The sequence below is a fragment of the Polistes dominula genome, unplaced genomic scaffold, assembly GCF_049000335.1.
Source record: "Polistes dominula isolate Pdom_NZ unplaced genomic scaffold, Pdom_raw_medaka contig_23, whole genome shotgun sequence".
Lineage (NCBI taxonomy): Eukaryota > Metazoa > Arthropoda > Insecta > Hymenoptera > Vespidae > Polistes > Polistes dominula.
In genome coordinates this window covers 1,555,506-1,582,972 of record NW_028300963.1, presented here as the reverse complement: position 1 = coordinate 1,582,972, position 27,467 = coordinate 1,555,506, and the positions used below count along the sequence as shown (strand labels likewise).

The 27,467-nt window shown below is 30.1% G+C and overlaps 6 protein-coding genes across 14 annotated transcripts in view; 4 read left to right on the top strand and 2 right to left on the bottom strand.

Annotated features, from left to right (window-relative positions):
• Window positions 1-918: 918 nt before the first annotated feature.
• Window positions 919-3,174, bottom strand: pths (probable ATP-dependent RNA helicase DDX47). The gene is made up of 8 exons (XM_015318802.2): window positions 2,953-3,174; window positions 2,744-2,837; window positions 2,508-2,672; window positions 2,267-2,433; window positions 1,938-2,174; window positions 1,589-1,812; window positions 1,241-1,502; window positions 919-1,150 (listed from the first exon to the last, which is right to left on the bottom strand). The coding sequence occupies exons 1-8, from the start codon at window positions 3,025-3,027 to the stop codon at window positions 1,010-1,012; spliced, it is 1,365 nt and encodes a 454-aa protein (XP_015174288.1). The 5' UTR covers window positions 3,028-3,174; the 3' UTR covers window positions 919-1,009.
• Window positions 3,175-3,375: 201 nt separating this feature from the next.
• LOC107065345 (protein pelota) lies at window positions 3,376-5,857 on the top strand. Its single transcript, XM_089172602.1, has 11 exons — window positions 3,376-3,547; window positions 3,724-3,795; window positions 3,886-3,978; window positions 4,120-4,270; window positions 4,347-4,460; window positions 4,548-4,688; window positions 4,809-5,031; window positions 5,113-5,305; window positions 5,382-5,488; window positions 5,606-5,748; window positions 5,785-5,857. The coding sequence occupies exons 2-10, from the start codon at window positions 3,755-3,757 to the stop codon at window positions 5,698-5,700; spliced, it is 1,158 nt and encodes a 385-aa protein (XP_089028728.1). The 5' UTR covers window positions 3,376-3,547; window positions 3,724-3,754; the 3' UTR covers window positions 5,701-5,748; window positions 5,785-5,857.
• A 177-nt stretch (window positions 5,858-6,034) lies between these two features.
• LOC107065340 (adenosine 3'-phospho 5'-phosphosulfate transporter 1) lies at window positions 6,035-8,724 on the top strand. Its single transcript, XM_015318938.2, has 8 exons — window positions 6,035-6,488; window positions 6,651-6,859; window positions 6,998-7,200; window positions 7,275-7,499; window positions 7,578-7,728; window positions 7,805-8,016; window positions 8,092-8,217; window positions 8,285-8,724. The coding sequence occupies exons 1-8, from the start codon at window positions 6,403-6,405 to the stop codon at window positions 8,450-8,452; spliced, it is 1,380 nt and encodes a 459-aa protein (XP_015174424.1). The 5' UTR covers window positions 6,035-6,402; the 3' UTR covers window positions 8,453-8,724.
• Window positions 8,725-9,721: 997 nt separating this feature from the next.
• On the bottom strand, window positions 9,722-10,617 carry LOC107065326 (transmembrane protein 216). The gene has a single exon (XM_015318916.2). The coding sequence runs from the start codon at window positions 10,203-10,205 to the stop codon at window positions 9,777-9,779; it is 429 nt and encodes a 142-aa protein (XP_015174402.1). The 5' UTR covers window positions 10,206-10,617; the 3' UTR covers window positions 9,722-9,776.
• Window positions 10,618-10,814: 197 nt separating this feature from the next.
• LOC107065327 (putative aarF domain-containing protein kinase 2) lies at window positions 10,815-17,610 on the top strand. Its single transcript, XM_015318917.2, has 12 exons — window positions 10,815-11,483; window positions 11,937-12,363; window positions 12,545-12,777; window positions 12,929-13,004; window positions 13,079-13,120; window positions 13,196-13,301; window positions 13,420-13,537; window positions 13,612-13,833; window positions 13,932-14,162; window positions 14,267-14,392; window positions 14,666-14,924; window positions 16,620-17,610. The coding sequence occupies exons 2-11, from the start codon at window positions 11,958-11,960 to the stop codon at window positions 14,855-14,857; spliced, it is 1,752 nt and encodes a 583-aa protein (XP_015174403.2). The 5' UTR covers window positions 10,815-11,483; window positions 11,937-11,957; the 3' UTR covers window positions 14,858-14,924; window positions 16,620-17,610.
• Window positions 14,902-27,467, top strand: part of shd (cytochrome P450 family 24 subfamily A member shade) — a 23,783-nt gene continuing 11,217 nt past the window's right edge. For 2 of the 9 annotated variants that reach the window (XM_015318788.2, XM_015318787.2), the window contains exon 1: window positions 26,688-27,356. In XM_015318788.2, the coding sequence (XP_015174274.2) occupies window positions 26,999-27,356 (358 nt within the window). In that variant the 5' untranslated portion in view covers window positions 26,688-26,998. Of the gene's footprint in view, window positions 14,925-20,771; window positions 21,921-21,970; window positions 22,808-26,687; window positions 27,357-27,467 lie in introns of those variants that run through there. The other 7 variants (XM_089172601.1, XM_015318784.2, XM_015318785.2 and 4 more) reach the window with 7 other exon arrangements.

Here is a 27,467-nt window from a genome sequence, read left to right as displayed (position 1 = left end):
ATCACAATATTTTCTAGTGCACATTATGTCAAAACTAAACTCACACAAATATTCAAAGACTAAGGATTTATTACCACTTTATACAATTAATAACAATTTATTAGATTTTAGAAATCACTGTAATTATAAATATTTGCTGGAACATTAATTGTTCCCTTAATCTTTATCTTAAAACAAACGATAGAGTTATATTGATCATTTTAAGAGAAACTTGGGAAAAATTTATCAATCAATTTTGCAATAGTTTGCTGTGTTCATTATACATAATGTTCATTATTATCTTTTAAATAGTTTTCTATTTATCTATATATATACACGATTTTCTTTAGCTTGCATTTTTTTATAAACAGGATTCTGCTTTATCAATCTTACTTTATATTTTATTCAAAGCGTGCAAGTAGACATGTTGACCATATAATAACACGTTTTGCCTCGGTGCTTCATTAATTTCACCTAACAGATTAATTGCAGATGATAAATGGCAATGGTAAAAGTTGTGATTTTTATTACATATTTTATTGTGATTATATTCGAGCGAAAGATAAATATTATTCGCTCTGTGAAAAGACTTAAAATCATTATAATACAATGCTAATTTTCTCAGTATTATAAAGATTCTCCTTATTTCTTAGCCTTTTACTTATGCATACATTTATTCTGCATAATCTTTATCGCAGTTTATCCCAAAATATTCTTGTACATTGAAATTCGCGTGATGGTAAGTGATAAACACATCAGGAAGCTCATTTCCACCATACTGTTACATTAAAAAGTTTTGAAATTGAATAAAAAAAGAAGAAAAAAAAAAGATTTTGTAAATTAAATTACTTGAAAATTATATATAAAGACTATAAGTCTGGGTCAAATATTCATATGAGGGAAATGGAGTGGTTTATAAATAAAAAGTAACGATGATAATAAAAGTTGTATCGCGTTTGCATTATTTATTAAGATGTGAGTGTTGCTTGAACATAATTTACGACGATTATCCCAATAATACCTTATACTTTCAAAATCGTTTTCCTTTTCCTTTTCCCTTTCCTTTTATTCTTTTTCTAACTCCAAATGATTGTTCTGTATCATCCTCATCTGCATCTGCATGTTTTTTTCGCTTACCAGATTTCTTTTTATCCTCTATTTCTTTTAATTCCTATAAAATTTGATTAAATTATTAATGATATTCCAATTTATTCTACCAATTACATTATAATTCGATTCTTGATATTCTTTTTTAATTTACCATTTTTACAATACGGTGAGCTTCTGCTACTCTTTCTTGTAGTAGCATTACTTCTTGTTCTTCTGTTTCATACAAAGGAAGCTGTTTAGAAATTAATTGTTCAATTCTCTGATAAAGTTCAACATCATATTGCGTTACAAATGTAATTGAACGTCCTGAACGACCTGCACGTGCAGTACGACCAACTCGGTGTATATAATCCTTACTGTGAGTAGGAATATCAAAATTTATTACAATATCAACATGGGGAATATCAAGACCTCTGTAAAATATTATAAATATTTAAATAACTTAGAACTTATTTCTGAAAACAATATATTTTGACTTACAACAACTTTAATTCCTTACCTACTAGCAACATCTGTAGAGATAAGTATAGATCTATTTTTAGCTTTAAATTTTGTAAGAGCCGCAATCCTTTTATTTTGTGACATTTGTCCGTGCAAAGGAATAGCCGTAAATCCTAAATTACGTAACAGTAATGCTGTTCTTACCGTATTATTGCAAGTTGCACAAAATATCATAAAACTATTACCAGCTAATTCATTTAAGATATGTACTAAATATACGTCCTGTTATAAAAGTAAATTATATGCAATTTATTATTCTTGTACTGAAATTTGTCTTATAAGATTCGATATATGATGATCTATGTACTTTTGTAATATATATGCTTATTCCAGTACTATGTAATTACCTTGAATTTGACTGGTATAAATATATAATATTGTTGCAACTTATCAACCGTTTGATATTTTGTGGATACTTCAACCTTAACCGGATTGCGCAAAGAAGCTCGTTGCAACTTTTGTACTTTTTTTGTCATCGTGGCTGAAAATAATAGAGTTCTCCTTTCGCGTGGAATAACTTTTAAAATTTTATCAACCTCAACTTCAAAGTCCATATTTAAAATACGATCTGCTTCATCCATTACCTTACAAATTAAAAAATATAGTATTAAATAAAAGATTACTTTTATATCTATATATATATATATATATATAACACAAGATCATAATTATTTACCAGGAATTTTAAAGAACGTAAATTGAAACCTTTAGTATTTTCTAAATGATCAACTAATCTTCCAGGTGTAGCAATAATTATGTGTGGTTTTTTGGCTAATACAAGAGCCTGCGACATCATGTCCATACCACCAACAATTACAGCACATTTTACACCTACGCTTGAACCTGAGATAGAAAATATGATTAATGTAAAATGTCTTCAAGTTTTTCATTGGATAACAATAAAAAAAAGTTTTTACCTAACGCTTCAAATTGTTCTGAGATTTGAAATGCTAATTCTCTGGTAGGTGTTAAAATTAAAGCGAAATATCTTTGAGGACTCTCTAATAATGCTTGTATTATAGGAAGTGCAAAAGCTGCTGTTTTACCAGACCCTGTTTCTGCTAGACCTATTACATCTTTACCTATAAATTACATAAATAATTATATACTCATTAAATAGATAATCAAATTTATTTTCTTTTATTAAATTTACCTTGAAGAGTCAAAGGAATTGCCTCTTTTTGAATTTTAGTTGGTTTCTCCCATTTTAAATCTTCACATGCTTTACATAATGTTTCTACTATTCCCTGTGTGTAAAAGAGATATATTAAATTAAGATAGAAAAATTATTTCTTAATGCTTTAATGAAATCATACATTTTTTTTAAGGTTATAAACTTCGATCACATGTGAATAATCTTACCAAATCTTTCCACGTAACTTCATTCTCTTCTTCATTCTGTTTTTCTTCAGTATTTTCACTAATGCTTTCACTCATATTTAATCTGAATTACGAAATATTCTCACGTAATATTAAAACGCGGATATTTAATACACGTGTTTTTCTTAACTACACTAACCAACTTTTAAATTAATAAATACAAATGACACATTTTAACCTCAAATTAGGTAAATAATCATAGATGAATAAAGATTAGATGCGAAACCATAATCAAATATAGTTACCAATGATTAGGAAAAATAATAAGAAGAAAGAACTAGTCGTCTTTCTACACCGGTACAGCGCACCCTGGAATAAAACTTTATTTGTTCTATATTTTGGGGACACTTTTATACACAGTGATCGTTTTCTTTATTATCCAAGTTCCGTGCTTTGTATTTTACTAAATCTGTCATAACGCAGTGAAAAAATTAAACCTATGTCGCGTGCGAACGGGTGCAACGTTTGTATCATGTTTTACATATGTCATAAAAGATTTAATATTCTCTCGAATGCGCTTATAAAAACATGAAACGAATCTCATTTAATAATAAATAGATGTGCAATAACATTTAAGGTAATTAAATTGAAATTTTATATCGATTGATTATTAAAATAGCTTAAACTTTTTAAACATAACCTATAAAAATGTCAAATTATTTCATTTTTGCTTCATGAAATTGTTCTTCAAAACAATCTTTCTTTTATATCGAAGAAAATAATTATCTAACGATTGATTCAATCAAATTTTAGGAAGTTATATTTATATAAAGATACCTTAAAGATGAAGTTAATTAGAAAGAACGTTGACAAGGATGGGAAAGGGTATGGAAATATGGAACATTTTTATGTATTATTATGGTTTACTTATCGCAATTATAATATATGTAATTTATTATTATACATTGTTATTAGGAGCATAGGCCTTGTGCCAGAAAACACAGAAGATATGTGGCATGCTTATAATATTATTGAGGAAGGAGATTTTGTCACATGCTCGACTTTTAGGTAAACAAGAATTTTATAATATATATTATATATATATATAGAGAGAGAGTGTTTTAAAATATATGGGTATACATTTTTAATATTTATACCTTTAAATCAAATTACTCATAATTTTCTTCTATTTTTGTTTTGTTTTTTCAGAAAAGTACAAATGGAATCATCAACTGGAAGTTCTAGTAGTTACAAAGTAAGAACGACTCTTACTATATGCGTTGAAGATGTTGATTTTGATACTCAAGCATGTGTTCTTAGACTCAAAGGTAGAAACGTCGAAGAAAATAAATATGTTAAGGTATTTACATTTATAAATATATTATAATTAATCTAACGTATATGATGAAATGAAAAATAAACAAATGTTTTTGTAGACTGGCCAATATCATACATTGGATGTCGAACAAAATCGAAAATTTACTATTACAAAAGAACATTGGGATTCTATTAAATTAGAAAGAGTTGAAACTTCATGCGATCCTACTCAGGTAGTATAATAATTGTTATTCAATATTATAATATACGATGTTATAATATTGTCATCCTTTTTTTTTAATTCTTTTCCCCATTATCAGAAAGCAGATGTTGCTGCTGTGGTAATGCAAGAAGGTATCGCACACATTTGTTTAATAACTTCCAATATGACAATAGTACGTGCAAAAATAGATCAAGTTATACCTAGGAAACGAAAAGGGAATGTTTCTCAACACGAAAAAGTAATATCTTTAATTAGAATACCAATTTTTTTAAATGAAAAAGAAAATATAAAAATAAAAAAAAATAAAAACAAGAAAAATAAGTAAACAAAACTGATCAAAACTATTGAAACTTGTTAGGGTCTGATGCGATTTTATGAGAGCATTTTACAAGGCATTTTAAGACATATTAATTTTGACATTGTCAAATGTGTTATCTTAGCCAGTCCTGGATTTGTCAAAGATCAATTTATGGATTATATGGTTCAGCAGGCAATTAAATCTGATTGCAAAACGATATTAGAAAATAAAGGCAAATTTTTATTGATACATTCAAGTTCTGGTTTTAAACATTCATTGAAAGGTAATATTTTAATATATGTATATATATGTATGTATTTCAATAAATATAATAATGATATTATTTATGATTTGATCATAACAGAGGTATTGGCCGATCCTGCCGTAGTGTCTCGAATTTCGGATACCAAAGCAGCGAGCGAAGTTAAAGCTTTAGAAACATTTTATTCAATATTGCAAGTAGATTCTGCCAGAGCTTTTTACGGTAAAAAACATGTAGAGAAAGCTAATGAAGCTCAAGCGGTGGAAACATTACTTATATCGGATAAATTATTTAGGTAAAATGTATTTTAGATATACATTTATATAAACATATGTTTATTTTATAATTTAATATTTTTATTATTTTGATAGATGTCAAGATGTTGCATTAAGAAAAGAATATGTGGCATTAGTAGAAAACGTCAAAGAATATAATGGCGATGTTAAAATATTTTCAAGCTTACATGTATCTGGTGAACGTATGTATAATGCTATAACTCGTATATTATTTATTTGATATTATCGAATATACATATTGATAACAATTAGAAATAGTTCTTATTTAATATCTATACGTAATGAAATATTATTTATAGAGCTAGATCAGCTTACTGGTATCGCAGCTATATTACGCTTTCCTATGCCAGAATTAGAAGATGAAAGTGATGGTGATCAGTCAGAAGAGGATTAAATAATAGGTTAATATTTAAAAAACTAAATATATATATATATATATATATATATATATATATATATACATATACATATACATATACATACACAATTCTGTACATATTTGTGCTAAGCACAGTAAAAAATATCATATTAATAAAATGGAAAACAAATTATCATACTGTTGTTCTTATTTTAGAATAATCTAATCTAATTTCAATGTTACGTAATTTTAAAGATAATTCTTTTAGGGTATTTTATTGAGTATTTCTTAATTGAATTATTAAGAAAATAAATGTTCTTAATGAAAAATGTTGGTCCTATTAAAAGCAGAAGATATATTACATTGAGGTTATAATAATGATAAAAATGTGATATATTAAAATTTGGGGAATTACTTTTTTCATGGCTTCTATTTGTACATATTTTAATCTAATAATACAATTTTATCATTTTTTTAATTGAACGTGTAATATTGCATTACACAATCGTTAGCGGGAGATAAAGAATTATAATATATCTTTTGAACATGATAAAAACTTTATAAGAAAACATGGAGAAGTTCATTCCAATTATTTGCTTCATTTATTGTTCTAAAGTACAAGACTATATAAGTATATTAAAACTCGTATAAAAATATCGTGTTAAGTTTATAAAATATCATCTGTTATTTTTTATTTGAATATTTGGATACTTTCAAATAGTTACGATTGCTAAGGTTATGGGAGCTTACGGGTTATATTCGTTTGATATCAGTTTCCAATTTACCAAAAGCATGGGGAATTTTATAGGAGATATTATTATTTGGTATGTTTTATTTTTTATACTAATTTTTATTTGTTAAATATATGTGATATATATTAAACAATTTTTTGTTATTTTTTAAAGGTTCTTACAAATTACTTAATGTTTTCAATTTATAAATGATTAGTTTTATAATAAATATTAATAAAAGCTTTTATTCTGTAGCACACTGCTACTATTTTCAGTGAGTATTGTATTTGGAACCAGTGAAATTATAAAATATCTTGCAAACAACGGTGAAGAGTTGTTACAATCTACTTCATACAGTTGGATTCTTCGACTATGTTTTAACCTATTTGGTTATATTACTATTTTATTGCCAGGTTTTCTTATATATAAATATGTAAGATACAGTAAATATATTCAGAGAAGCGGTAAGTAGAGTAGTAAATCTCATTTTATTCATTATTATGTGTCATAATGATTACTTTATATTATAATATTATATTATATTATATTGTATTACATATATGCATATATATATATATTTTTTTTTTTAATTATATTTACAGATAAAAGCTGTATTCCAAGATTGATTCATTCATGTTTCCTTGGACACACAGAAACAGGTCTCTTAGATGCATCTTCTTATACACCAACTACCACCAGTCAACGTACATTTACACAGGATTGTTTCTTACTCACTTATTGCTTCTTCGGTTTGCAAATTAGTTACTTGACATGGGGTTATTTACAAGAGAAAATAATGACCCAGGTATTTAGATTTATTTTAATATTATTATTCAATTTTTGTATAAATTATAAAGTCAAATGTTATATCCTATATAGGTTTACGAGGATAGTTCTGGTAATCAGGGCAATTTTGAAGATTCACAATTTCTAGTATTTATGAATAGAATACTTGCATTTCTCATGTCCGGATTATATCTTATTATTAAAACACAACCGCAACATAAAGCACCACTTTACAAATATGTATTTTGTTCCATGTCAAACATTTTGAGCAGTTGGTGTCAATATGAAGCTCTTAAATACGTTAGCTTTCCTACACAGGTAAAAATATATTTAGTTTAATAAAATATTCATTATTTATTATTCTATTATAATAATCGAATACTATATGCTTTGTAGGTTTTAGCAAAGGCCTCGAAGATTATTCCTGTTATGATAATGGGAAAATTAATATCTCATACAAAGTATGAATATTATGAATATGTTACAGCAATATTTATTTCCGTTGGAATGACAATGTTTATGTTAAACAGTTCTGACCATCAAAAGGGTAATTTAAATAAAATATATGTATAATACGCTAATATGAAATATTTATTCAATTTTCTATTTCTTTTAATTTTCAGACGGAGCTACTACAGTTTCCGGTGTTATCCTTTTAGGGGGTTATTTATTATTGGACAGTTTTACGAGTACTTGGCAAAATGCACTTTTTGTTGAATATGGTACAACCAGTGTACAAATGATGTGCGCCGTAAATATGTTTTCATGTTTATTAACTGTTACTTCTCTTATACAGCAATCGAGTTTTCCTTTTATATATTATTTCATGAAAAAGGTAAGCAACTACTAATTTCAACGATTAAATTTGATTTCGTTCTTCTTTCGACTAATGTGAACGAATTTTGATTAGTATCCTAGGTTTATAGTGGATTGCTTACTTATGTCCATTTGTTCGGCGAGCGGACAATTATATATTTTTTATACAATCTCAAAATTTGGCCCTATTACTTTTGTAATAATGATGACCATAAGACAGGTAAAAATGAATTTATTTAAAAAACAATTAATAATTATTATCTCTGTAATATATCATATATTTTCAGGGATTGGCTATATTGCTGTCGTGTTTAATATATAGTCACGAAATTAAAATAATTGGTATATTTGGCATACTTCTTGTGTTTGGTTCAGTATTCCTTCGAATTTATTGTAATAATGTAACACGAGCTATAAAGAGACGCAGAGCTGCAGCGAATGCTGTAAAAGATTAGGATTATTTAATTTAATTATATTACGTAAAATCTCATACGATCTGATTTTTATAATGATACATTATTTTAAATACTTATACACGTCTTACGGATAATAATTAGATAAGACATGTATATATATGATCATCATAGAGTTTTGATAATTCTTATTCTTGGTGTCAGATTTAATATATTGTACAGATTTTGATATAGTAACATTTCAAAATTCTTATTACAAGTTAATGTATATATAGTATTTTTTATTTCAATTAAATTGATCATCATAGTTCCAATATACAGAGTTATTTTATATGTCTGATGTATAAATTGTTGACTATTATAATAACAAAAAAGACACATTACTATGTTATTTATTTTTAAAAAGTATTTATTTTAATATTATTATTATTATTATTATTATATATATAAATAGAAATTTATGTGAATATTTTATTGTTAACGATATTAGAAGTCATTTGTTGCATTATGATATTGCAGCTGTACTATTCGTATTCAATGAATAATTTAAACAGTATTGGTCGTTTTTTTGATTATAGTTATTATAGTTGAAAAAAAAAATTATTAACAATGTTTCTAGGTTCGTAGATTAAAAAATAAAATATTTATTAACGTGGGAATAATATTTAATTTACTTTCTTTTTTATAGAAGATAATTTTATTTCAGGCAGTAGAAAATATTACCGTCATACTTTTACAGATTTGATTATGTTTTTAAGTTAAGGAACTACGATATTAATGTTATCATAATTCAAACTATATTATAAATACATAAATGACTTTTTTCTTAATAGAGTTGCTTTTAAATATTGTATATAATTATAAACTTTGATGTTAATAATTAATTTGAGAATGAATACAATATTATATAATGCTATATTAGAATTTTAACAAAAATATATATACATATATACTTTATTAATATTTTCTGCAGTCGAGTTAGAAATGCAGTTTTTATTTTATACTATCTTTGGTATCATTTTTTTTCTTTTCATAATCTAACATATGAAAATACATGAACATTCGCATCATTAATTGTCTTAACTATGAAAGATTTAATAATAAGAATGAATGATATTATTTACGTATAGAAATTTTTGAAAAGGATCTAATTATATCTACGTGTGAAACCATGGTAAAGATGCTCTCAATTGTTTAGTTAAGACACAGAATCTTGTTCGATCATAAGGAATACAATAGTCTTTTAAAATATCTGAGTGTTTGATAATACGCAAGATATGTAAGTAAGTGTAAAATATATATAATGTAATAGCGTATCAACGTGCAACATGCTAATGTCTCAGAAACAAAACCAATAACGCACAGATCATTCTTTAGGAGATGGAGGACGATAAATAGCTATGAGGTACATGACCGATATAATAAGCTCCACTGCTAAAATGACTAATTGTATACTACAAAGGATAACTTCTAATTTAAGCACATAATTCTGCCAAAATAAGAAATACAAAGTTGCCAACGAGCTAGGAAACGTTAAAAAAATTCCAATGAGTATTGGTAGGCCTCGTTCAGTTAAATTTCCTTTCCTTCCCAAATAGATCCTGGCACCCTCCGTAGCTATAAGGAAGAATAACAGTGCAAACTCAGTTAGTGTAGTACTCGTGCCCGGAGATGGCAAATTAGCAGCCTTGAAGAGTCCCATGCCCAACTCGCACACAGCAAACATACCAAAGTAAAAGGAATTCAAGTACATAAGAATTTCATATGTCAAGGAAGAATTCACTACTGTAGGCATTCTAAAGAGGGTTTTCCTTTATAAGGGACAACCCTAATTATCTTTCTACGCGTATATCAATCTTCCTTCATTTATTTATTGATCCTTTTTTATTCCAGTAGAAAGGTTCCCAGGTGTGTTGTGGTTAAGAATAACTTGTCACTTTCTCTCCATCCTGAACGTGTGCTACCTTTTAGTATCGTCGTTGTTTATTCATTTCTCTTTATTGAGATTTATCGGACCGTAACGTTTTATATACATATACTTTATATTTATTATTTTCTTTTAATATATATAAACTTTTTTTTTATTTATCTTAATCACTTGCAGAAGCGTGAAAACGAGGAATGTCACGTTAGATCAGTGTATATAACTGTACGTATACATTTTATTATTTCTCGCGTCTGTTTCTAGCGCTGCTTTATTTTTAACCGTTAAACCAAGCCATACAATATTGCCATAATCGTGGAAAGAAACATTATTCCTCTATCTATATACGTTCATTAAAAAGAGAAAAAAATAATAATTAAATACCTTCATATTTTTAAACAAATTCATTTTATTTGCAAATCATTTGTTAAGAACAAGGATAAGCTCCTGGATATTTTTATTTATGCATGTTAATAGTCTTACGATATTATTCCCATTTCTTATGATTATTTTCGTAAAATCCCTAGGTTTTGACACTTTTCACTATAGTATAAAGTAATTTTTTAATTCTTATTTTGTTAAAACAACATTAATGATAATTATTAACAAAAGTATCATTTATTTCGCTCGTATTTTTTCTTATTTTGTTCCTTCCTTTACAGGATAGACTTGAATGTAATACTGGAACGAATCATTTGTAAGGATACTAAGCTACAACAGAAATGACCAATTACATTCATCCTTTTCAAAAAAGATCAAGATCCAAATTCTATTAATTATATATTTAAATTAATTATTTTTCATTTAAATGTCATTAAAAATATTCATAAAAGAGAATTTTATTATTATTTTTTCTCTCTTTAAAATTACAATTTTAAAACAATAATTTTATAAAAATTGTCAATCACAGTTAAACATCGGGGAGAGAGGCGCCATTTTTATTTATACACGCATTCAAGTCATCAGTTATTATTTCGGTAATTTCGTGTAAATTATAATTAATAAAAAAAGTGTATTACGATTATAGTTTTATATAAGAAAATAATCAAACGATAAAGATTTCATCAAAAGAATGATAAGATTAATTTTGTAATACGTGACATTTATTATCATGGATTTGAATACGACGACTGAATTGATGACGTTAAGGTTCGTAATTTAATTTGAAAAACATAAAATAAGTTATAAGATTAATATATTGTTTTATATTTTAATAAAAGTTAGTATTTAATAAAAGAAAATATACATAAATATGTTACCGTGAAAAACCGAAATTGGAGAATGTCAAGATTCTTATGGTTGCTTGCTATATGTTCGAAATATAATTGTATAAGAATTTGATATATGTTTAACAAAGGTTATTATTAATAATAAGAGTTGAGTTATATCAAAGGATTGAATTATAATTATAAAATTATAAATTGCAACAGGGTGCATAAAAATATATTTGATTATAAGTATTATCTATTTACTATAATCAAATATTGTCAATTTTGGTATTAATCATTGTAACATCAATCACATTTATCATATAATATTTTATTATAAATATTAATAATCATATATTAAAAATATTAATCTGAAAAATATTTATAAAAATAGATTGAACATAGCAGATAAAGGATGTTTAAAGTAAGTAAAAAGATTATAAGAATTTTCAACGTTTTGAGATTTGCAAGATATCAAAATGGCGGTTTCACGGGAAATAAATCGAAGTTCGATATGCGAAGGGAGAATCGATATGATTCGAGGATAAATCGATTCGATAAATTTAATCTCAGAAGTAGGATCATTTTTAATTTGATATTTACGATCTCCCACGAGTCGAAGGTCGGAAATAAGGAAAGATATTTTCGTCCGCTCGTAAAAACCGATGAGAACAACGGGGGTTTCTTTAGCGGTACAGCCGAAGCAATTTTGATAATCGCAAGGCTCGTGGTCATAACCTTAGCCGCCATTATCTTGGCCACCGCCTTTTTAATAATCCCACTGACAAACTCCCAAGTTTTTCCGACTATCCTTCGTAAAGGTAATTTCAAGATTTAACCGCATTTATCCAATTATTTTATTTCATTACTTTATATCTTTTTATTTTTCATTTTTTAAATATTATGTATATTTATTTATCGTATATTGTTTATTATATAATAAATGTTAATTTTTTTTTTATTAAATATTCTATTTAATATATTATTTATTTATTCAATTAGTAATCACATTCTTGGGTCCGACTTTTATCAAATTTGGTCAATGGATGTCAACGAGAAAGGATCTATTTCCCGAAAATGTTTGTAATTCTCTCGTACAATTACAACATAATGCATCACGTCATTCATGGTTGTATACTAAAAGTTTACTCGAAGCAACCTACGGACCAAATTGGAGAGACATTTTTGTCAAATTTGAGGACGATACTCCAATTGGTTCGGGATGTTGTGCCCAGGTACAGAGGTAAAACATTACTTCTAATGGTCTTTCATTTTTATCTTTATAAAAAAAAAAAATCAAATCAAAAACTATCTTTTAATTAATATTAAATTGTATTGCATACAACATAAATAATATTTGTTTATCGGTTGTTTATCGATTTGCAGGTTTACAAGGCGTGGGTTGATCTCAACGTTCATGCGGAAAGGATACAAGAACCTCGGCTATCGCGTTTCGTTGAAAGTAACGTAGAAAATGATATTTTTATAGATGCGGAAAATAGAAATGAGATTAATAATAATATTACCATTTTGCAGCTATCGAATATTTAAATATGGGACACTTCTTCACTTTATTGGGTAAGAGAGAAAGAAAGAGAGAAAATGGTCTAAATGAAATTGCTTTCGTGTAACATTTTGCAATAACAATCTTAGAGAAAATATTGACCAGAGAGGAACACGAAAAGATTGATCAAATTGGTAGAAAATTGCAGCCAGTTGCCGTTAAGGTCCTTCATCCTGGTATCAAAAGTCATATGAAGTATGAGAATATATATTATAAATATAATTCTATATATTTTTTTATTTATAAAATAAAAGGGATAATAAAAATAACTGCATATGTACATATATATATATATATTTGTTATTTTTGATAGGAGAGATTTGAAGATAATGCGAATGATTAGTAAACTCATCACGTATTTCGTACCGGATTTACATTGGCTGAGTTTAACCGATTGTATCGATGAATTTTCATTGATGATGGAACAACAAGTAAATAGTTAACTTAATAATCGTATTTTTTGAATATAAATTATAATCCTATTGGTTTAATTTTCTTTACGAAGGTCGATTTGAGATTGGAAGCATATAATTTGATTAAATTTAGCAATAATTTTTTGAAAAGGAACGAAATAACATTTCCTCGACCTTACATGGAATATACGCGTAACAAGATATTGGTTGAAACTTTTCACGAGGGCTCACCTATATCCGATTATTTCGATTATAAAAATAATAATGTACAACGTAAATTGGCGAAATTGGGTATTACGATGATTCTTAAAATGGTGAGTGAAATAAAATGCAGACATGCACGCACATTCGAGGATCCTTCTTTGAAATAATTTCTTACCAATATAAAGAGACGCTTTCTTGTCCACCGCAGGTATTCAACGATAATTTTATACATTGCGATCTCCACCCGGGTAACATTTTGGTTCAGGAAGTAAAGAAACCGACATCTACTTTTCTTGATCTTTTTTTGAGAGTCATTAGCTCTGATTATACGGAGAATGATCCGAGACTGGTAATACTCGACTGTGGTTTGGTGGTATCCCTGAACGACCGATGTCGAAAAAATCTTCGAGATGTCTTTCGATCGGTATTGATGGGAAATGTATGTATGTGCGCTCGTGTACGTGCGTGAGCGTGTGTGTGTGCATTTGCATATACAATATTATATTCATTATTGAATAATACTTTCTGCTTATTTCGTTAAAGGGTGAACTCGCAGCGGAATATATATTAGAACATTCTTTGCATATGACACCAGATCCAGATGGTTTCAAAACTACGATGAACGACATAGTGACGAATTATCTTAAAAATCAAATTAATTTAACTAACGTAAGATTTCCTTATTAATCATTTGTAAGTTCATTTTTTTCTTTTGCCGATAACTCGCAATGAGAAAAGAAAAAATTATTATTATAATTATCATTGTTACAATAATATACATTTAAATGACAAATTAAATTAAAAAAAAAATAAAAAAAAAAAAATAAAATAAAAAAAGAAAATGCACGATAAATAATATAATATAAATCAAACAATAAGTTGAGTAATATCGAAGTAAAGGTGCAACGACTTTTTCTTGAGCGGTTGTTTGAACCTTTGCAGGTGAATGTAAGTACCGTTGTGTCTGAATTATTTTCCGCGATGGTTCGTCACCGGGTGAAGCAGGACGGATCCTTTAGCAGCGTGATTCTCAGTATGGTAGTGATCGAGGGGCTCGGCCGTAGTCTAGATCCTAATATCGATATCTTCGCCGAAGTACTTCCATTTGTTTTCAATAATACCGTGTGCGGTTAAAAAACAATCAAACGGAAAGAAAAGGAAGGGAAGAAGAACGTTCCTGTTAATTACATTGGATGTTACAGTACGTATTTATAATTTTATATTTTTTATTCAATATTATTAAATATAACAGTAATACTTTGACGTATATTTTATAAACATTCATTTCTCTCATCGAATAAAAGATTTAAGGATATGGGTTGTAATTTTGTAAAGAGTACGATATCATCTTTTTTATTTCTCTCTCTCTCTCTCTTTCTCTTTCTTTCTTCTTGATGTAACAACGGTGTAAATAACCGGGCTTGGAAATTCGAGGTTTAATGACACACAACTACTACTACTACTACTACTACTACTGCTACTGCTACTGCTACTATTACTACCAACTATTACATGGTAAAAGATTCGCGCGAGTTCTTGCGTGGGGAGGATGTCGATTTTAAAACGGGCTGTGGGAACGTGTAATCGCATCGGACAGAATTCCGAAGAGTGACCAGTTGTCCGTGATCGCTTCCTGGTTGGTCGACCGTCTGTGTTGGTATATACATTCGTACACCTGTTCCGATAGCTGTGTGTACGCCTGGAGTGCTACGAACAAGCTTTCGCGCATGCTTATCGAACAACTTCGCGGGTTCTTTGACAAAGATATCGAATTCCATGACCGAATCGACATTTATTTTTTTTCTCTCTATGCCAACTGAAAGTATTTTTTTCGGTACGTTTTTATTATCGCCGTTATACGATATGATATTTCCTGTTTGCTTCTTTCTTCTTTTTTTTTTTATTATTTGAAAGAAATAGAAAGAAATTTCTAATCGACAGGTGTTCCATTCCGAATCGTTTGATTTTTTGTTTCTTTGATTAACAACTGTATCATTTGAGAAATAATTGTCAATCAAAATAATTGTTTAAACAAGAGAACATACAGAGAGAGAAAGAATAATAATTATACGATAAATGTAATATTTGTAAAACTCATTCACGAGAACATACAGTTATGTTTGTATAATTAACCCTGTATAAAGCCATACGTAACTTCGAAATGAATACTCTTATATCTGTTTTATTACATTTTTGTTCTTTTTTTTTTAATTACGATCTGGCGTGTAACGTCTTATTGCGTTTTACCATTGTTTTATAATATAACAGTTTGTTTATGGTAATTTAGAGTTCTTATTATTTACATTGAAATGAATGTTTTTCAAATATAGCGTACAAATTTGTTTAATAATATTATCTCCTTTTTTTTTCTTTCTAATTATTTTTAGTATTAATAACATTATTATTATTATTATTACGTTTATAATGTAACTTCGTAACTTCTATATCACACATGTCATACGTGAAGATATAACGATAACGTATCAAGTATTTTGAAAAAAATATTGATATCAATGTTATATTCGATAGCATTTCATTTATTTCGTTGGATTATGTTCGCTTTGTCTATCGAGTATTATTATCATACTTTGCTTTAATGTGCTTTCGAGTCGCGACAAAAAAATAATTATTTATTTTGCAATATCAGTGAAATAAGAGAAAGAGAGAGAGAAGATTTGGTCTCTGTTTTTTTGTCAATTTCATTTTCTTATTTTTAAACCCACGTATAATGTTACACAAGTGCTAAAGTAAAATGTATATCGAAATACCGAATTCTTAGATAATTACGATCAAGTTATATTGCTTGAATCGTGGAAGTTTAAGCTCTTCCGCATTTCTACATTTCCGTGTTCAATAATTTATTATAATATAATCAATTAATATTTTGTATTGTTAGATATGCATATATAAAAGAAAGAAGTACGTATTTCGCAACGTAGCAAAATGTCAGTCAGACGATGTCGTCGAGGTCGTACGATATTACAAAGGGCTGCTGGTTCTCCTTCTTCTCAAGTTTAGCCTCGTGCGATATTATTTGGTCTATCGTTAGGACCAAGCCGTGAAGAAGAAGGAGTCTCGTGTAAACGCACGTGCGTCGGCAACGATCAACCGGAGAGAGAGAGAGAGAGAGTGAGAGAGAGACCATTCTTTTTCTTCAACAGACGACCTTCGATCGATTTCATTGTTCGTATATATACGTCGTTCATTGACGTTTTAAATTATACAACCAAGTTGCAAAGAAGATAATAATGGGGACTAAAACAATGCTTACTAATTTTGTTCTTTCAATATTAACGAAAATATCCTTCAAAATATATTTTAGAAAATCGTGTTATACATTTGATCATGATCTACGATTAAATCTATAAATTAATAGGACATAAAAATAATGAAAATTTATATCTAACCAATTAAATGGTTGTATAATTGTTAACAATTCTTTGTAATAACATACATTCAAGAATTAATAATATTTGATTATATGAGATTATACATTAAATCGATTTATATTATCAATCGGTACGATTACATTTCTAGATAGTTAAGTAGAGAAATAATTACACGAGAGTGAAAGACAGAGTAAGAGAAAGTTGAGTTACATTAAAAGATTAAATTCTTAGATATTCGTTGAAGAAAGAAGAAAAAGAAGAAGAAGAAGAAGAAGAAGAAGAAGAATCGGATCCACTTAACATTTCGTTGGAGGCGACCTCGTGTGTCTCTGAGTCTTATTAGGGAGCCTGCTGTAAAGTCCAAGAAGATACGAGTAGCCTTCTTATTTGCTTCACGTGAGACACGCACGCTCATTTGCCCTTTTTCATTCTTTTATTTATAGAGCCCATTTCGTGGCTGAGAGAGAAGCAGATGTTAGCGAATCGTTGTCGTCGTTGTCATCGTTGTTGTTCTCTGTTGATCCGTCAAAACTCGAAGAATCGCGACACGAGCTTTCTTACGCATTCGATTTATCATTTCTAATCGCATATTTTTGTCATTTTTTTTCTCAAGGGACACATCTTGTGCAAGCTCTTTAACTCTTCGAAATGATAACTTACTTTATTTATCTCGTATTTAGAAAAAGAACAAAATATAAATTACGTAACGTTCTCTTTATATTTTGATAATATAAATAATAATATCTTAAATCTAACTAATTAAGAGAGAAGAACGAAAGGAAGGTATTTTATCGCGTTTAATGTTTTATCGTCTCATAAGAAACTATTCTTCCTTACTTAGAACGAGAAAAAAAGAGTCTTACATGTAAAAAGATAGAAAAAGGAAGACAGATAGATTCGAAATCGAATGGAAGTTAAATTACCACCGTATCCGTACGTGTGAATTTATTTTTCCTTGCTATTTGCTCGTGTAAGTAAGAGAGAGAGAGAGAGAGAGAGAGACAGACAGAGAAGAAGAGAAAAAGATAGTCTTTGGCTTTCGCGTTCGGCTTATCCCAGTTTATTAGGGGGAACAATATGGAATGTACGCCCGTGGGATTGCGATTTATATCCTCGGTACTTGCATTACCTCACGGTATCGCAGCACACCGGAGATTGCAGTAAAGCATCTCGGACAGTGCAACGCTAGAGACCCTGCCTGAGGAGAGTTCATTGGGTCTCTCGTATTGGATCCATCTTTTTCTTCCTCGTCGTATTCGTGCTGCAATCTAATCATTATTTTGATTACAGATATATAAAAATTAGATTAGACAAGTTCAAAAGAACGTCAATGAATGTTCTTTTAAAAATGATTGACCGAATATTCCGGGCAATCCGATAAACGGTAAACTGCTTACAGAAAGGAACAAGGGAAGAAGTTATTTTAAAAAGTTACAAAATCGAGAGATTTTACGTAACCCGATAGCGTCCTTCCTTCGTTTATTCGTGCCCTTCGAATGGCCTTGAAGAGGATCGAAAGGTAAAAGAGCAGAGCTCGTTTTGGCGCGAAAAAGTAACTTCAATCTTCCGAAGAATAGTATTCTCTACTTCAGAATCTTTTAAGACTACTCTTCCAACCCACACCCTACTTGGCTCCCGCCCCACCCCCATAACCACCTCATCCACCTCCTCATCTTCTTCATCCTGTTCGTTTACTCCTTCCATCTCCTTCGCATCTTGTTCATCCTTTTCCTCTTGCTCCAGCAGTTGTTCCTTCATTTCATTCTACTGTTGGAGCTCTTCGTATTCAGTGACTCTATACTCTGTGTGTAGCTCTGGTACGAAAGTACACTTCCTCGTATACCATAGCGTATCTCTCGATGTTGCTCTCGCGACCGTTTTATTTCGTTCGATTCAAAACGAGTTCCAATCGACGTCTCATTCCGCGTGTTCACGCCCGCTATAAGCGCGATAGAAGCTACATCATTTCCCTTCTTCTCCTTCTATCCTATCCTATACCTCCTAGTCCCGTTCTATGTATATGTATTATAATATATATATATATCTTATAACTAGTTGGTGGTAGTAGTATCTGCGAGCATGCGAGAGCGCGCGAGCACGCTAGAGACCACCTTCAATGCCTTCTTCGTCATCAACACTATATTACTGTTACAAGCTTGTGTCGTAATATGTTTATTCCTTTTCCTTTTTCTGCTTTTATTATTTTTTATTCATTTCGAGGTTTCGCTTATTGAATTTTATCCTAGATCATTTTTTATTTGGGATCACATTGTGTTGTTGATCGTTGCGAATATAGAATCTTTATTAGAAATTATTTACAACCTCTTCCAGTATTGTTTCTTTTTTTTTTTTTTTTTATTACAATCATTACGATTATTAATAAACCGATCACGCGAATTGTTTATTATTGTCTTTTTTGTTAATTAACGTTGTCTGTTCGTTTAGTTTGTTAATTTTTCGAAGAAATTTATCACGCGTACAGTTCACGTGTCTTCCGGTCCGAATTCTCCTTTTATTTCTCTCCAATGTTTTTTTTTTTTTACTTTTCCCTTTATGTACTGATATATTTTTTCTTCCTTTCCCCTATTAGACAAGCTACTCGAGAGAACTTGTCCTTCTACGGATATTGCATCACCTCTATCCTAGAACCGTCTAGAATCTTAAGATCGACTTCTTTCGAGGGTCGGTTCCGATTCGTTGGAGCGACTACAACACAACCCCTTTATAGCTTGGAAGGACACGATAGAAATATCAAATTTCGAGCTGGTCCTTCTCAAAGAGAAAGGATCAGGTTTACGTTTTAACCTAATATAAAATTCTAAAAGGAAGAATCTATATCGATTCTTCGATAATTTAATTTAGAAAACATTTCAAAAATATAATATAACATATCAAATATATATATATATATATAATTATAGTAATTCTAATGGTTTTTTTTTCTTTATCGAAGAAAATCAAGTTAATCCGATTAGAAATTTAAGGTCTAAATCTGAAAACAATTGTTCGTTGAAAAATATTATACCATTGATAACTGAAAAAAAACAAACAAACAAATAACATTAAAATATAAATAAAATGAAACAACAGATAATTATGCGATGCAGAAAGAAGATTGAAAAAAAAAAATACACGAAATAAAATAAGAGAAAGATATTATAGAAATAAATAAAGAAAGAGAGAGAGAAGAGAGGAAGGAAAGAAGCTTTGAAGCGATACGAAGAAGTAGTATTCAAACGTTAGGGGCTATCGATCTTTGGTGGGGTACCAAGAGTGCCATCTGTCGGTAGTTTAATGTTTTCGATCATTCGACCAATGAACGAACTGGGGAGTCCCCCACTCGGTCTTCAGTTATCCCCCACCAGGCGTGGCGGCCTGTCGCGTCGCCGTGCGTGCTCACTTGTCCTCTTCGTCCTCGTCCTCGTCCTCATCTTCTTCGTCCTCGTCTTCTTCTTCGTGTCCTCGTCGCGTTGTCGTCGTAGGGTCTGCCAGGGTAACGACGGTAGATGTAAACACACTACGAGAGAGAAAGATAGAAGGGATAAGATAGAAAGAGAGAGGGAGAATTGGGTAGAGGGGAGGGGTGGGTCTCACTCTCTCTTCCTCTCTCTCTCTTTTACACGGAGAAACCGAGCGTCTCGTGATTCGTCGGGCGAAGTAAAAGGGCGGGTGGGGAGAGGAGAAGGAGGAGTAGGAGGGGGTGGAAGAGAGAGAGATAGAAGGAGAAAGAGAAAGAGAAAGAGAGATAAAGAGAGAGAGATTACAAGAGGCGCCGGGCAAGCATCTCAGAACGGCGGTGTGCTCCGTTCGTCTCTGAAACACAGAGAGGAGAGAGTCGGGGCTCGATCGATCGATCGGCTGGCATGATCGAGCGTCGAACAATTAACGGCCATCAAATGCCCATCTCGGGTACGCGTGGCGCGTAAATCGCGGCGCGTAAATCGTGGCACGCTCTTGCGATTCGACGGACACGCGCCTCTATTCTCCTCCTCCTCCTTCTCCTCCTCCTGCTCCTCATCCTTTTCCTCCTCTTCCTCCTGTTCCACCTCCACCTCTACCTTCAACCCCTCCAACCCTTTCTTCCTCTTCCTTTTCTTCTTTTCCCTTTTTGCCCCCTCTCTCCTCTCTCTCTCTCTCTCTCTTTCTTTCTTTCATTCTTCGACTTCATTTTTCTTTTCTCCCGTTCTCCAAAAAGCAAACTCATCCTTTTCTCCCCTCCATTTTTTCTTTACAACCCCCTCTTCCTTTTTGGTCTCCCTCATATATACGACATCGTCTTTTTTAACTTCGACTTCGACTTCTTCTTATTATTCTTATTCTTGTTCCGTTTCCGCCTTCCAAAGTTTTTGGGAAACGCGCGAGTTAATTTTTTCGCGATAGTTTTGTGTGTTGTACTTAAACTTCAAGTAGCAATCTTCGTCGGGGCAAAATTTGTTGTCTCGAGGCTTTTACTACCTCATATATACCTGCTGTTGTTCGTTCACATAATCAACAACGGTACTTGCTGATTTTATCAGATCGATATATTCGATCGGTATAATACCGGAACTATCAAATCCGTGGATCGTCCTCAGCGTGTCAGTGTCTTCTCGTTCTCCTCGTCGTCCAACTTCTTGGGAATTAATCGAGACTCGTAATTCACAAAGAGGACGAAGAGAGTAAGCTTCTTCTTCTTTTCCTTCTTCTTCTTCTTCTTCTTCTTCCGAGGTCGTCGTTCTTCTTCAACTTCTTTTTCTTCTTCTACTTCTACTTCTACTTCTTCTTCTTCCTCTTCTTCATTAGATCGTATCTGCCCAACTTTTTTTACCGTAAGTACCTTTTCTTATTTCCTTGAATTATTTCTTTTTTTTTTTTTATTACTATCATCATCATCATCATCATCATCATCGTCATCGTCATCATCATCACGTCATGGTTTTTTCATAATTAATTACATTGTTTATTCATTCTTGATCCAAAAAAAAAAAGAAACAAAAAATTATCTGTAACATTTATCGAACGAAATTAAAATAAATTGATGTATTAAAATTAGAATAAATTAGAATAAATTTGAATAGATTTAATCGAGTTTACTAGTTTATTCCTTAAGAAGTTTAGTCGATAATCGATAGATACAAACACACATATATACACACACACATATATATATATATATATATTGGAGAGAAGGAAGCGACCGGCTTTCAACTCGCGTTATGTAATACGACGATCGAAACCGCGCGAGAGTTCTTCTCCCTAAGAGTAAATTGCGATTATTGAGTTTCGCGGTGCGGAGAGAACGTTAACATTATTAACGGGATTTATAAAAGGGGAGGAATGTCAGTTGACAAGGTTTTCTTTTGGCAGCAATGACGACGATACTACAGTCAACGGAGTTCGTTCAGTTTCTATTGGCTAAGTTCTACTTACTTACGTTTATTATTCCTCTATTCTTATTCCCATTAAACAAACGTGTACTACTTGTTACTCTTATTTGCGAAATTCTATCACTTCCTCCTTCTCCTACTCTTTCACCTTTACCTCCACCTTCGTCCTTTTCTTTTCCTACTCCTAAACTACAATTTCATATTTTGACGTATAAAATATTTGACATTATACTAGACGTATTACAAATTGCTAAACGAAGTGACGTGTAAATATATCTTTAACATGTTGTCCATTAATTGCACTCACGACGACACTTTTTATAGACTGGGTAAGTGTCTCATTTGTAAATTATCATTTATACTCCAATTATTATTATTATTTATATCTATATATATATACATATATAGTACATATATATCATCGACCATATATAATTATATATAATTTATAAATTATCGTAAAAGCTCGAGACTTGCTTAACTTATTTAACATACATTATTATATCCAAAAAATACAACTTATTATTATTTTTTTTTTATTAAAAATATATCGTTTAAAAAAAAAAAATTAAAAAATAAGAAAATAAAATCGATAAAGTTAGGAGGATGAGATAGTAGTATTATCGAACGCGTTTCGTATATTGCATAATGTGTTTGAATATTATGTATTGTCGCCGATATTGCTCGGGCCCGAAAGCTTGACGTGGTGTATCATCATCTCTCACTCGCATTGCTTTTCACCGTCCTAATTGCGAGATATTGAGCCGATTACTCGACACATATGTATATCGGCCATCAAATATTATAATCCCTAGATATACTCAGCAAATTGGCAAGGCCGTCGAGAGAGATCCTACCGGCTAGCCGTGAGGGGAATTTCGTAATCGTTCTTTGCTGCTCGTTCGACACTCTGTGTATGTGTCTCTCTATATAATAATACAGAAGGGAACTTAGCAGCCTCGCTGTTTTCGCTCGTAAATTTTCGAAGATATCGAATGCCGACGCTATTTATATGGCTAATAAACGAGATTGAATTTGTCTCGACGAACGAACGGGCTTGGGTTCGAATCGAACGATACTTTTTTCTTTTTTTTATTCCTCTTATACGATCGTTTTCTTGTAGATCCAAAGTACCGTTTTGAATAAATAATGTTGCGTTAAAAGGAAAAAAAAAATAAAAAAATTAAGGAATCCCTCCTATCAAAAATTAGAGTTTACCTGGTTACAAGATAACGCGATCTTTCGTTCGAATAAATTCATTTACATTATTGGAGAGTTTTGTTTTCGTTGATTAAAAACGATCTAACGTTATTTAGAAATCGATCGACATTTAAATCCAATTCGTATTAAATTAATCTTTTATTTTTCTTTCATTTGTTTGTACACTTGCTTGCTTACATATGTCAATTAATTAATTAATACGTGTTTTCTTGAGACGATTTGAAAAAGATCATAATATGTAAATTAATAGAACTACTAGGATATTTTTATTTCTAATTTGTTTTCTCTCTCTCTCTCTCTCTCTCTCTCTTTCTCTCTCTTAAATATTCTAAATACTTTCTAATGTACAGGTAAATGCACATGTACTCTTGTACACCTATCACCATATTTTTTTGTTACCAGCAACTTTAATGGAAAAGTAAGCAATTTAGAAAGTTAGCGTGACAACTTATCGACGATTGAATTCTTATGTTATTTTCGATGTGTTAGAGACAAGAAAATATAAAAAGAAAAAACTCGAATAATCTGTTTGATCGTCGCGTGCAAAGTCGAATGATAACGCGAAAGTGTTGTTGTTAGATTCGATTATCATAAACGGTAGCTTGTTGATGATAGATAATCTTGTCGATCAATAATAATAATAATAATAATAATAACTTCCGAATTTTGATCCTTATCATATATGATGTTATCGAAGAATTCGTTCGTTTTGTTTGATGTTAAAAAAAGGAAGACAAAATTCTTATAATTACAGTGAAAGAGAGAGAGAGAGAGAGAGAGAGAGAGAGAGAGAGAGAGAGAATGGGTGGGAGGAAAAAATCGTACGACGTTTATTATGTTCCCTTTCGATGATCTCCGCAAGTTCAGTCATTTGTGCATAAAGTCCTTATCGAAATATAATATATTATAGGACATAAATAGTCGTCGTGTGATCGACAAATAGGTCAAGCATAATGCGATAATATGCATTATTATAACTTGCTTATGTTTCTCGATCTTCTCCAGAAGGAGAAGAACCAGGAAGAAATCGAACATATGTAATATTCAAACAAACACATAAAGATACACATACATATATATAAGTTTCTTTATTGATTTCTTCTCTCTCATTGTTTTAATAAATATTTTGATAACATATAAGTAGCATCTGTTGTTAACGTTATTACATTGAAAATATATCTACGAGTTGAAGAAAGCAAACAAGCATGCAACCATGCAATCGTGCAACCGTGCAAGCAAGCAAGCAAGCAAACAGGAAACTCTAGTAGCACAAAATATTGAAAAATATTGAATACATGTGTATTTAATATTAACAAGAGATTTAATGTCGTTTTAATATTAAATACACACGTATTCAATATTTTTCAATATTAATATAATTAATAATTATATTCTAATTAATATTATTATTAATATTATTATCTATAATTATAAAAAGAGATGCAATGTCTTGTTAATATTAAATACACATGTATTCAATATTTTTCAATATTAATATCATTAATAATTATATTCTAATTAATAATATTATTAATATTATTATCTATAATTATAAAAAGAGATGCAATGTCTTTTTAATATTAAATACACACGTATTCAATATTTTTCAATATTAATATAATTAATAATTACATTCTAATTAATATTATTATTAATATTATTATTTATAATTATAAAAAGAGATTTAATGACTTTGTAATATTAAATACACATGTATTCAATATTTTGTCAATATTTTGTCAATATTTTGTGCTACTAGGGAAGATAAAATGTTACTTTCATTGTTCTTTCGATATGATATATAAAATATGCTCGCGATAAAAATCTATAATAACGAAATGATAAGTTGATTAAAAAAAGAAATAAGATTGGGAGGGATAGGTCGATCGTCGTTATGATTGGTTCGCTCGTCGCGATGACGATTACGAAGAGACGAGAAATGGATAATAAAAAACGTATATGACAATTAGTAGTAAATCGATCGAAAAATTTGCAAGAGAAAGAAAACCAATTGAATCCTCTTGTTTCTTTACTCCTTGTCTGGCTGGTCGTCACATTGGTGGTGGTGGTGGTGGTGGTGGTGAACGGGAGTCAACGCGATGACACGCCGTTATCGGCGCATCGTAAATAAAAGAATCTCTCTTCGCAAATAACAGTGGGACACACACTCGTAATCGTTCGGTTGCAAGAACAAGAGGAGAGACAGACACGACGTACAATGTGACAAACGGAGACTAGCAGGAGGAGGAGGAGGAGGAAAAGGAGGAGGATACATAGACAATCACATACACCATTATACATATGCACAATACACACACACACATGATATGCAGCGTGCACTTTTTCGCCCTTTATCCCGCCTCTCTTTTTCTTTATCGCGTGTATTACCCTTATACATTCGTGTATATATATATATGTATGTGTGTATGCACTGCATTCCATTTGATTCGTCTCTCCAACTATTTAGAGAGAGAGAGAAAGGGGGAGAGGGAGGAGAAAGAGAAAAAGACAGAAAAAAACAATACTAATGCGGAGAAAGGCTGCACATGAATCTGTTTTCTTTTCTTTATCTCATTTCATAATAATATTTTCTATATATATATATATATATTATACTCTCTTTCTATCAATACGTGGGATACGTTTAAAACGTGTATCTCGTTTACAAGAGACTTTCCAATTATAGTTAAGAAAAAGTGCAAGATTTTGAAATATATTAATTATTAAACTGAGAAAGTCTACACAAGGATTTTACTTTGCTTCAGTATTGTTTTTTTTTTTAATATTTATTTTATTTTATACAATTATAAATATAAAATGTGCATTTAATTATAATATAATTCATATATAATAATATATTAATATTATTAATAATATAATTAATTATATTATAATTAATAAAAATGCATTTAATTAATAATATAATTAATATATAAAATGTAATTATAATTATTATTATTATAATCATTTGTATGAGTTATGAATTATTGATGAATTATTTTCGAAAGAAATAGAAGAAGAAGAAGAAGAAGAGAGAAAGAGAATTGAATTAATTATAAATGTGAAAGTACTTTTAATAGTTTAAAATTCATTAGTACTTTCTTACTTAATTTTTAATCCATTAACTTTATTTTCCATTAATCTGTATCTCTATTCGTAGATAATTATACGGTGTAATATATCATTTGTAAAAAAGGTGACAGTAGATTAAAAAAAGACAGGAGTTATCAAAATGAAGATAAATAATGTATGAAAGTTTATAAAGGGTACACATAAATTGTAATAATTTATATTCTTACATGTTTATATTTTCTTCTACTTCTTTGAAATTATCATCCATACTTTTTATACTCTTATCATTTTTTTTTTCTCACTCCCTTATCTTATTCTTCTTCCGCTCGGTTGTTATTTTTTTTTTTGCTCTTTACTCTTACATTATTATTTTTTTCTTCAATTTCATTATTATATCTTCTTTTTTTTTCTTCTCCTTTCCTTTGAACCATTCGTTCACAGGTGTGACATTAGAGAGTCTCGAGATGTTACTCTCCGGTGCTTGGTTTGAAGTAATAGCAGCAACACTTCTCACTATTTTACTTCTGGCTACTAGTTATCGACCACCTTGGTGGTTCTGGACCGGAACTACTCATAAATCTAATGGTAAGTTTATTTATTTTTATTATTATCAATATCATATATTTCAATTTAATTAAAAACATGAATTCTGCTGATCGACGAGTATACGTCGTCAGTAAATTAAATGACAATAAA